At 37.0% G+C, this 12,852-nt stretch overlaps 1 protein-coding gene across 1 annotated transcript in view; it reads right to left on the reverse strand.

The window, feature by feature from the left end:
• Window positions 1-1,949: 1,949 nt before the first annotated feature.
• The window catches only part of CFAP47 (cilia and flagella associated protein 47), a 458,234-nt gene continuing 447,331 nt past the window's right edge, over window positions 1,950-12,852 (reverse strand). Inside the window, 3 exon segments of the mRNA XM_015571970.1 lie at window positions 1,950-2,162; window positions 6,628-6,796; window positions 11,989-12,150. Coding sequence (XP_015427456.1) covers window positions 1,950-2,162; window positions 6,628-6,796; window positions 11,989-12,150 — 544 coding nt within the window.

Consider the following 12,852-nt stretch of genomic DNA (forward strand, 5'->3'; position numbering starts at 1 on the left):
AAAATCCATTGGATAGCACATAATCTCACCTAAGAAAAGAGAAACATGTAAATTGACCATCCCTCCACTACACCCACCAATCAGGAGAGTATGCAAATTAACCTAACAAAGATGGTGGGTTAATTTGCATACACAGGTGTCCAGTGGCCTGGGTCCCGGGAACATCATCGGCACCCAGGTCACTCTGAGGTAGGCCCCACGTGGGCCCTGAGCAGCCTAGGAAGGGCTTGAGCCGGGGGCTCCTGGGCAGGGCTGAGCCTGTGATTGGAGGTGAGGGGGACCCTGTCCAAGCCTAAAGCCTTGGCCAGAGGCTTTAGGCCCCGGGGCCCAGGTCAGGGCTCATGCAGAAGGCAACCAATCAAAGTGTTCCTCTCACTTTGATGTTTCTCTCTGTCTTTCCCTTTCTCTTCCACATTCTCTAAAAATCAATGGAAACATATCCTCAGGTGAGGAAAAAAAAAAGAAAAGAAATTTCATATCCTATGAAAGACACATTTTGAAAATGCCTAAAGTTGTCATTTTTTCATGGTGAAGGGACTGGAGTTCATATTCATGAAAACACCCTGGTGGCTGCAGTGACTGGCAGTGGCTGCAGCAGCAGGGTGATGGGGCTGGTGCCTTCCCCTGATCAGCCCAGTTGCCTCCCACAAAGGGAGGCCAGACTGCGTCTTATGGCTGCTTCCCAAGGGGAGCAGGGAGCGGGCCTAAGCCATCAGTAAGACATCTCCTGAGGGCTCCCAGTATGTGAGAGGGGGCAGGCTGGGCTGAGGGACCTCCCCCCGCCACCAGTGCATGAATTTTGTGCACCAGGCCCCTAGTAGTTCAAATAATAGACATAAGAAATGGTGAATCCTTCCACCTTGTATGCTAATTTTGCCATTAATGTTTTGAAGACTCATAAGCAACATCAACATGAGAAATTGAGCAACACCAGTAATAGAAAGAGTATTGTCATCAAAGTCACATTTTTCAGTTTTACTATAAATGTACTCCTGTATTTTGAAAGTGATAAAAAAAAAAAGTCATGGTACATTTATACAATGAAATAGTATGCAGCTGTAAAAAAGAAGGATCTCTTACCCTCTGAGACAGCATGGAAGGAACTGGAGAGTATTATGCTAAGTCAGGGAAAGACAAGTATCACATGATCTCACTCATATGTGGAATCTAATGAACAAAATAAACTGATGAACAAAATAGGACCAGAGGCATGAATGCATGGGACAAAATAACAGATCTCAGTGAGGACGGGGCAGAAGGGATGGGAAGAGATTAACCAAAGAACATATATGCATAACCCATGGACACAGACAATAGTATGGGGAAGGTCTGGGAGGATGGGGCTTGGGGGGCAAAAAGGGAGAAAATAGGAGACATTTGTAATACTGTCAATAATAAAATAAAAAGAGATCATGAGCTATTACTATGAAACATTTGATGTCATATGAAGAATATCATGGCCTAGAGGTGAAAAAAACATTATTTAGAAAGCGAAGAGTTTCTGTGCTCACTGAAAAAATCTGGGTAAGTATGGTTTGTAACATTCTATCTACCTCTTGCTTATGCAATTTAAAAATAGCTACAGGCCCTGGCTGGGTAGAGTAGTTGGTGATAACATAATCCCAATACACCAAAGTTGTGGGTTCAGTCCCCAGTCAGGGCATACAAAAATCAACTAATGAATGCATGAATAAGTGGAACAACAAATTGATGTTTCTCCCTCTAAAAATCAATTTTTAAAAAAGTAAACCAATTCCAACATTTGCATCACCTCCATTAACCCAGAAAGCAGGTATAACATATTCAGAGAATACATTTAACATAAAAATAAAATATATAAGGCCTATTATCATTGAAATATTATTCCTCAGAGAGTCAAAAAATGAAATAACAATCATGAAAGTATGTTCAATTCTACTTAAGACCAAGAAATATTTGGGGGATAATCTTTATTTATTCTTCAAAATCAAAGACTCTCCCTTGATGGTAGAGGACGCCCCTGTCCTTACAATGTTATTATTTTCTTTGATAAAATTGTGCTGAATAACTGTCCTGTCGTCAAAGTTCTTGTTAGTTGCATCAATTTTGGGTTTGACATTCTTTGGTGGCTTGGTCTTTTGGGGTAATCCATTGACAGCATACAAATAGTACATATCGGCCGTCTGGAAACAGAGAGAAAGAAATTTTATACAAAATGTGCAGGGACTGAGAAAACTGTAGGAAAAAGTTTACCAAATCAATACCTCTCTTCTTTATGTAAGGTATAGGAAAAGTACAAACTGAAATAACACAGATAAAAGCAAATAATTGACATGGAAAATAAACTTAGGAAAGCATTTGGTTTTATGCATTCACTAAAAAGGCTCTCACAGAGTTCTGCCCTGTGAACAAAGTAAACTTCCATCTGTTGTAAGCAGAAGCAATATATCGGTTTTCATGAAACTGTTGCCCAGCAGGAACTATAACCAATGGAAACAATGCATTGCAAGGTGACCCTATATGTGAGAATTTGAGCGTGGCTATAGAAATGACTGGTAAGAAATATGGTGCTTCTTGTTTTAGATTATGAAAGTACATAATTAATATAACAATGAGAAATTATGGAGCATGGTGTAAAATTATTAATGACAATTACAATCTAAATCCAAGTCAGTACAACTTATACAGGGATTCATTTTATTTTATTTTAAATATATTTTTATTGATTTCAGAGAGGAAGGGAGAGGGAGAGAGAGATAGAAACATCAATAATGAGAGAGAATCATTGACTGGCTGCTTCCTGCATGTGCCCTTGACTAGAAATGAACCTGGGACCCTTTAGTCCGTAGGCTGATGCTCTATCCCCTGAGCCAAACCAGCTAGGGCCAGGGATTCATTTTAAAATCGTTCATTTCTTCTGGATTATTCAGAGTATGGCAATATTAAATTAGGCAGTCTAGCTTTTTCTGCATGTTCATGTTCATACTTAAATCCCATTGCTCTTCCAGAATTTCCTGATGCTACGTGTTCATCCAGGACAGTGGTTCTCAACCTTTCTAATGCCGCGACCCTTTAATACAGTTCCTCATGTTGTGGTGACCCCCAACCATAAAATTATTTTCATTGTTACTTTATAACTGTAACTTTGCTACTGTTATGAATTGTAATGTAAATATCTGATATGCAGGATGTATTTTCATTGTTACAAACTGAACATAATGGAAGCATAATGATTAATCACAAAAACAATATGTAATTATATATGTGTTTTCTGATGGTCTTAGGTGACCCCTGTGAAAGGGTCATTTGACCCCCAAAGGGGTCGCGACCCACAGGTTGAGAACCACTGATCTAGGATGTCTTCCTTGCGGTAAGATTTATACCACAGATGTTCAGAAAACTCATTAGGATACATCCAGGCCAAGTGAGTATTGTGGTATCATCAGGGATTAACATCTATCAGAATGTTAAGTGCAGGCATTGCTTGCACATCTGGAATCGCCCTATTTTGATAATAATTGGCCCTTATATCTAGTGTTCATAATAATTATGTATTTAAAATCAGAGTCAAAAGTGGAACAAACCAAGAACCCACTATAACAATTGAGTTAACTAACATTTTACTTCATATAAGTCGTTCAATTTGAAAAACAAAGCTACACTTTGGTGATTGTAAGTTTGTACATTTACAAGCAAGTGGCTTCATGAGGGCAAATGGATAAGCTACATCAAGAGATCCACACTGCCCTAGCTGGGTGGCTCAGTTGGTTGGAGCATCATCCCGTACACTAGAAGGTTGCAGGTTTGATTCCCGGTCAGGGCACATACAGGAGGCATCTGATTGATGTCTCTCACATCAATGTTTTTCTCTTCCTCTGTCTTTCTTTCTTTTCCTCTCTAAAATCCCTATGCGTAGCTAAGTTTCAGATAGGTGTACATCCCTTCATATACCTCACTCAGGTGTATTCACTGTGCCTAAGGTGGTTATGATTTTTGTCTTTTAGAGATTAAAAGAAAATATTTTCAGATAAAAGGATGTCTTGTATTTTCTTCAAAATACTATGGAAAGTTGGGAAGGGAGTGGGAATATATTTGAAGCTGAATTGGCTATGAATTGATATGTTCATACTTTATGATAAGAGCATGAAGATGAATTAATCTATTTCTACACATATTTGGAATTTTCCATAATAAAAAGAGAATCAACGTGTTTCAATTTCTCCCACATAACCTTTATCAAACTGTACCACTTTGTGACTAAATGTCATATTCTCAGCTGATGCCATATACCAACTTATTCTCTTACAAAAAACCTTCATTTCTACTGCCAGTGATTAAATTGTCAAATCAACACAGGGAAACGAGGCACAGATTTTGTTGGCAAAGTCTCATAAGTATTTAATTTCAGAAATTCCACTGTACACTAGATAAAATGAACACCATTTTATTTTATTTTTTGAAAAAATTTTAAATTATATTTTTATTGATTTCAGAGAGGAAAGGATAGATAGAAACATCAATGATGAGAGAGAATCATTGATAGGCCACCTCCTGCACACCCCGCACTGGGGATCAAGCCTGCAATCTGGGCATGTGCCCTGACCAGGAATCAAAACGTGACCTCCTGGTTCATAGGTCCATGCTCAACCACTGAGCCACACCAGCTGGGCAAAAAATGAATACCATTTTAATTTGGAAATCTCATTTTAAAGATGTCCTTTAAGCTCCTTAGATTAAAAGTGTGCTCTTATTTCTTGAGAAGTAGGCACACCGACTTGATCATTTTAAATCAAGTATCAATGCAGCAAAGGGCTGTGTGCAGCAAGGCTCCAGAAACTTTATCTTTTATTTACCTGGACGACAAGAACTCTCAGAAAGATGACCGATACAAATACTTTTCTCAGGCAATACTCAACATTATTCTTTTCTCTGTTCATTGAAGCAGTAACAGCACATTTTTCTGCCCATGGCATTTCCTAATTACTGTCTTATTTAGAAGTCTAGTGATCAATTTGGTATCAAAAATTGTACCATGAATCATGACTATATGTCCTTTGTGGATGTGCTACTGAAATAGACAGTGGTATTTTTTTCATAATTTGAAAGTTATCTTCAGCCTAAATGGTCTTAGTAAAATATATGTAAAATTTTATGGAGAAATTTTGCTTACTGGATAAATTTTCACAATTACGTTATGTTACCTTTATTGCTGAATGGAAGGGTTAAAGAGAATAAAATGGGGCAGAGAAAACTTATTGTGCTTAGCAGATGTCTTGCAGAATGCTTGCAGCCTTGAACACCGCATAGCTTAGATAACCACTAGCCATCTGGCACAGAGAGGAGCCAAGGATGGATTGGACCCTTATGTCAGCAGAATGGTTTGCAGCCAGCAAGGATTAATAGAATTCTGTTTCCCCCTTCAGTCTCCGCTGACTCCTTTTTGTTGGACTCAGTCCACCTGCACTCAGGTGCCTGAAATAAAAATCTTGTTTGATACATTATGGCCCCATGTCATAGGTGTGTGACCCTGGCCCACTCCAAACCTTTCACTGAAAGTATCACAAATGTTCCCTTCCCCCCGCCACCCCATTGACCCCTTCCACCTCACTCCTCCTCCCCTCACTGCATTATTATCTGTGTCCATGTGTTATGTATACACATTTTTCGGTTAACCTCTTCCTTCCCCTTCTCTTGTCAGTCTGTTCCATGCTTCCATGTCATCTCTGGATCTATTTTGTTCATCAATTTATTTTGTTCATTAGATTCCACAGATGAGTGAAATCATGTGATACTTATCTTTCTCTGACTGGCTTATTTTGCTTAGCGTAATACTCTCCAGGTCCCTCCATGCTGTCTCAAAGGGTAAGAGATCCTTCTTTTTTACTGCTGCATAATATTCCATTATATTAACTCTTAATGAAATGATAGCTTTATATTAATAACCCATTTCATATTATGTTTTTTCAATTCAAAATAAATTTTACCTCTAATTAACTTTCTCCATTTCAGACTTTAACATTTTGACAACACCTTATGCCTTAATTAAAGATTCTGAAAATCTCTACCTCAAATCACCTAAAGTTCTTGAATAGGTTATTATAGAAAACATTGTTAGTATACAAATCACTTTTCAGCCATCACTTGTCTCTTCCATGTTTCCTCTGTATGGAAGGAAAATAATTTCTTACTTCCCACTGGTGATGACAACTTTTTGTTATAGTCCATAATTAAAAGTTCTTTACTGGACAAAAGAAAATTCAAGTAAGACAGAGCAATTGAAATATGTTGACTTTTGCAAGATAATGTTGCTCTTTTAAAAAAAAATATTTTTATTGATTTCAGAGAAGAAGGGAGAGGGAGAGAGAGAGATAGGACCATCAATGATGAGAGAGAATCATTGATTGGCTGCCTCCTGCATGCCCACACTAGGGATCGAGCCCACAACCTGGGCATGTGCCCTGACCGGAAATCAAACCATGACCTCCTGGTCCATAGGTCGACCACTGAACCACTCAACCACTGAGCAATGCCTGCCGGGCATGTTGCTATTCTTTATCTGTGACCATTAGGTGTAACCTTTCCTCCCTAGATCACTTAATGTCTTTAGGGACATCATAAATCCATAACAATTGCCTTTATAGAACTCACCTGTATTACTAATCTTGCTTTATATTTTCTGCCATACATTTGGGGTTTAAAACCCACTAGGATGGTAATCCCATTACTGTCAAAAGGAGGAATTTCTCCAGACTCAGGTTTTACGAAAAACTCAGGATCACTGCCAGGTAGGAAGTATGCCACGAAGCCATCAGCAGATCTGAAACAAAAATATAAGTATCATCTTTAAATTTGATCATTACCTCATTTTCTTTGTGAGAACTTGATGAATAGAGTTTATATCCTTCTGTAATGGACTGCAGTGAAACACTAATGTTGCCATGCAGTGGTGAATCTGATACTTGTAACTTTTTGGAATGCTCACAGAGTAACAGCGAGGAAGCATTTTAAAAATTATTGAAGGGTCATTCTTCCCAGGGTGACAAAATAGAATCAAATATTTTTTCAATCACGTATTTATAGTCTACAAAGAATAAAGTTCTTTTGCTATACAAATTGGAATAACTCAATGCCCCAAATGAAAATTCAATCATTTGTAAAGAAATGTCTCACCTCAGCAGCTATTGTAAAGCCATTGTTTTTACTTCTATTTCAATGTGCTATTTGCTCACTCTCCTTTCATTTTCCACGTGTGAAGTGAGATGAAAGTAGTTTACAGGCTCATTAAACATTCTTGGGCCAAAAGATAGGTTGCTACGATCTGAAGTGAACTGAGTGACATTTAAGATTCAAGTGACCATCTTCCTGTCACGATTGATTACATCGCAATGAAGGCTGTGAAAGAAGTTGAGGAACTTCTTGGCAGAACAAAGCAGGAGAGAGGCAAAGTGCATGGAAGGTTGTAAGCGAGAAATTAAATTCAAACTGACAGGGGAGATGCAGTTAGAAGAGCAGATCCACCAGTGAAACATAGAAGGAGATATGGGAGGTTCAGGTTGGGACTTACTCATCCATTCAGCAAATATGTATTGAGTATCTTAGCAGATGGTTTGAAAAAGTGGACTTTGGATATTGATGGCCTAGATTGAAATTGTAGCTCTATCTAGATGCATGACTTCAGGCAATTTACTTAGCTTTTTTGTGCCTTAGTTTTCATATTTTTAAAATGAAGTTAATTCCTATAAAGTCATTCAATCAGTGAGAACAGCACCATATAAGGATTAATAAAGATTAATGTGGTCATCATCCTGATTGTTTTTGTTTTAAAAAATGTTATTACTGGTGCTAGGCATTGATACATATTCTAATTCTGAACAAAGTCCAGTACTGGAAATACAAAAGACAGAGGACACATTAGAAAGAAAAAACCTATATATTGTCTAAGAAATATCTTGGCTGGAAAGATAAGGCAGATGCATCAAAAGAAAAACAATGATTATTGATTTACACAATACTATAGGAGTTTAAGATTTTATCGTGATGAGAAGAATAATGAATGGACTTCAAAAAGTTGGAGAGGTGATAAGAAGGGCATTTAGAAGCAGAAAGAAAATGAAGACAAGTAAGAAAGAGTAATGGATAAGACAGGCTCTGAGAATAGTTGCTTTTTTTCCATATGACTGAAAAAGAAGATCTATTCTAGACAGCAAGGAGAGGAAATCTTGAAGGTCTGAGTGGGCTAGGACCATGATGAAGTGCATATATAATTTAGATGCTACCTTGGCTAAGAAACATAGAACTATCAAATGCTTTTCACAAGAGAAGTTATATGCATGTTAATAACATTGTTTTAAGGATATTGGTTTTACTATAATGTATAAAATGGGTTGGAATGACAGGAACTACATATGGAATTAGGAGTAGCAAATTTTGTTACAACATTGTTTATAATTGAAAAGTATAACTTGGGTGTCTTATTCCAAATGTTGTTTTGTTCCAATACTACGTTTGAGCAAATTATTGGTAATGAGGAAACCATTTCACCAACTCTGAAAAATTTTTTGAATGCATTAAATCAATTTACATTTAAACCAAAATATCTAATAATTTGAAATATTTTTGGAAGTTGTGAATAAGACTACAATGAATTCAAGACAACTAAGTATGCCCGGCCAGTTTGGCTCAGTGGTTGAGCGCTGACCCATGAACCAAGAGGTCAGCGGTTTGATTGCAGGTCAAGGCATATGCCCAGGTTGCAGACTTGATCCCCAGTAGGGAATGTGCAGGAGGCAGCCAATTGATGTTTCTCTCTCATAAATGTTTCTAAATCTCTATCCCTCTCCCTTCTTCTCTCTCTAAATCATTAAAAATACATATATATTTTTAAAAAAGACGGCTAAGTGAAACCCATTCCTATCCAATGTGAAAGCTCCAAACATACATATAATTGTCCATCATTCATTTTGAACTAAGTACAGAAAATCCATCCAGGCATGCCCAGTACCTTTGAGGATTTAATTTCTATGATACACACAGGGGCCAGCATGCGTGATCATGAAACACAGGCATGGAAGCCATTTGTTTTAGAAATGAAGAAAACGAGTAAGTTAAGTGCTACCTTCACCTATTCCACTCCTCACATCTTGTGTAGCACAAGTGGGGAATGTGCTCACTATGATCCAGTAACATAAAATCCATCACTGCCCACTCATGAAGATGTCAGTCTTCCCAATTGATCTATAGAGTCTATTTGATTCCAATCAAAATCCCAGTCAGCTATATTATGGCTATCAACAAATGGATTCTAAAGTTCATAGGGAGAAGTGAGAGACTCAATAGGCAGCTCAATACTGAAGGAGAGAAAAGTTGGAGGACTGACACTCCTTGACTTTAAGACTTACTATAAAGTTACAGTAATTAAGACAGTGTGGCATTGGTGAAAGAATATATAAATAGGTCATGGAGCTTAAGAGACTCCAGATACAGTCATAAATAGAGTCAAGTGATCTTTGACAAAGGAGCAAAGGCCATATAATAGAGCAAAGATAGTATCTTCAGCAAATGGTGCTGGAACATTAATGCAAAAACAAACCTTAGACTCTTCTCAAAAACGGACACACACCTTACACTCTTCTCAAAAACTAAGTCAAAATGTATATTAAACCTAAATGTAAAACACAAAACTATAAAACTCCTGGAAGTTATGATGAGAGAAAATCAAGATGACCTTGGGTATAGTGATGCCTCAGTAAATACAACAGCAAAGACACAATTCATGAAAAAAATAATAAATAAACTGAACTTAATTAAAATTAAAAAGTTCTACTCTATGAAAGACAATATCAAGGGTAAAAGTATTTACAAAAGACACATCTGATAAAAGACTGTTATCAAAAATATACAAAGAACTATTAAAACTCAACAATGAGAAAACAAACAGCCCATTTTAAAAATGGGCCAAGGACCTTATCATATACCTCAGCAGAGAAGATATGCAGAGAGCAAATAAGCATTTGAAAAGATACATCCCATCATATATCATCAGGAAAATGTAAACCAAAACTACAATGAGATCCACTATACTTCCATTAGAGTGGTCAAAATCCAGAACACTGGCACCACCAAATGTTTGTGAGGAAATGGAGTAATAGGAACATTCATTCATTGTTGGTGGGAGTGCAAAATGGTACAATCACTTTATAATACAATGTGGAGATTTCTTACAGAACTAAAATCACTCTTACTGTAGAATCCAGCAATTGTGCTACTTGGCATTTACCCAAAAAAGTTGAAAACTTTATATCCACACCCAGCCCTTACCGGTTTGGCTCAGTGGATAGAGCTTTGGCCTGTGGACTGAAGGGTCCCAGGTTCGATTCTGGTCAAGGGAATGTACCTTGGTTGCAGGCACATCCTCAGCGGGGGGCGTGCAGGAGGCAGCTGATTGATGTTTCTCCCTTATCGATGATGTTTCTTTCTCTTCCTCTTCCTTCGCCCCCAGCTGGGACCCGTGTGCGGCCCTGGGTGGGTGGGGCTTGTCAGCGCGATCAGCTGGAGGAAGCCCTATTCTTGCAGGAATCCTCCTGCAATGGGCTTCTAGTATATATATAAAAATAAAACCTGTACCCAGATGCTTATATTAGCTTTTTTCATAATTGCCAAAGACTTGGAAGGAACCAAGACATCTTTCAGTAGGTGAATGGATAAATAAACTGTGGTATATCCAGATAGTGGGATATTATTCAATGCTAAAAAAAAATGAGCTATCATGACATGGATAAACCTCAAATGCATATTACTAAGTAAAAGAAGCAAATCTGAAAAGTCTATATACTGTATGAATCCAATTATATGAAATTCTGGAAAAGGCAAAACCATGGAGACAATAGAAAGATTAGTGGTTGGCTAAGGGTGAGAAAGAGAAATGAATAGCAAGAACACAGAAGGTTTTTAGGGCAGTGAGAATAGTCTGTATGCTATAATCATGGATATGCCATTATATTTTTTGTACAAATCCATAGAATTTTCAACACCAAGAGTGAACCCTAATGTAAACTATGGACTTTGGGTGATCATGATGTGTCAATGTAGGTTCATCCTTGTTAAAAAATATACCATTCTGGTGAGCTATGTTGATAATGGAGGAGGCTATCTATGCATGTGTAGGGCAGGTGATGTCAGAAAAATCTCTGTACCTTCCTGTCAATTTTGTTGTAAACCTAAAATTGCTTTTAATAAAGTTTTGAAAAAGACATACTGGGTGATTTTATTTATATGAAATATCTGGAGAAGGCACATTATAGAGATAGACAGCAAATCAAAGCTTTCCTGAAATTGTGCATGGGAATGGGAGTTAAGTGCAAAGGGGCTTGAAAGAATTTTTTTGCGGGGGGGAATGGGAGTGTAATAAACCTGGAATGTGGTTATGATAGAAAATTCTATGAATTAAAAAAAAATACTGAAAGGTACATTTACAATGGGGGAGCTTTATGGTATGTGCATTATCCCTAAAAAAAAAAAAAAGCTGTAAAAACATATTTCACATATGAGACAGGTAAAATGATTGTGGTCATGGTGCCTATGTTATCACAAGTATAACAAAGATATCTATGGTTAAGGAGAATAATCATACAGAAATTGAATCAATATAAGTTACCCAATCATCTCTATTTAGATAATCCTAAACCATTAAAATTTATTGTAAAACATTCCATTTATCCTTCAAAAATACATTAAAGTATCATTTGAAAAACAAACAGAAACATTGTCCTAAATTTCAATATCTGTTTACTTTTCCTTATTGTTTTTTGGTCTTGACCTTTAGGGCCTATTTTTAAAATTTTAAATAAAAATTATGAAACATATAGAGCTTTGACTCATAGAAGCAATACTGCTCTGACTTAACCAGCAAAAGATGACATAATAGAATTTTTCATCTTAAATTTTGTTTACCAGTTTAGCATAAATTACATTCATAAAACCAGTTGCACACCTGTGCTTGATATATATTACCTTTTCCGACCGGACAGCCAGAATTCAGTAACAGCTTCCTTAAATAAACCTTTTCCTTCAATATTTATCACATCATCCACCTCAGGCTCAGTAGCAATCAATGTTATGGGAAAATTCCAGATCCCATCTGTTATACACTCTATTTTTAGTATAATTTGAGACCTTGAATAGAAAAAGAGATTATAACACAATCTATAGGAAAATAAGCAAAGAGAATACAGTATAATAGATTTATATCTGAGGTCAAAGTTTAAGCAAACCTTGTGGTTTTAGTAAAAACACTGGGACTTTTAATTCTTAAAAAATGTAGATGGCTGTTAATTGCACTTATAAGTTTTAGGTCACAGGTTATATTATCATTCTCCTTTTGAGGTAATTATTTTGTAGCACATCTTATCTACTCTGTAGGTATTTACTAAAATCCAGAAACATATGTAGATTTGACTGTGAAAATTTTCTGTGACCAGCAAAGGAGAGGTTGGTAAATTGTCCCAAGTGTTATGCTAATTGGAGATGCATATGAGAATTTTTGGTTCAAAGTGAAACACTGTGGCCCAGCTGACATGGCTTAGTGGTTGAGGGTTGACCTATGAACCAGTAGATCACGCTTCAAATCCCGGTCAGGGCACATGCCAGGGTTGCAGGCTCGTTCCCAGTGTGCGGCATGCAGGAGGCAGACAATCAATGATTCTCTCTCATTACTGATGTTTCTATCTCTCTCTCCTTCTCCTTCTTCTCTGAAATCAATAAAAAAAGTTTTTTTTTAAAAGAAACAAAATGAAACACTGTGAAAAAAATTTCAACCCTTGCTTCACATAGAGAAAAATATTTTCTGCAAATACTTACCAAAGCCCCATAAAAATG

The sequence above is a fragment of the Myotis davidii genome, unplaced genomic scaffold (genome assembly GCF_000327345.1).
Source record: "Myotis davidii unplaced genomic scaffold, ASM32734v1 scaffold1107, whole genome shotgun sequence".
NCBI classification, from domain to species: Eukaryota; Metazoa; Chordata; class Mammalia; order Chiroptera; family Vespertilionidae; genus Myotis; species Myotis davidii.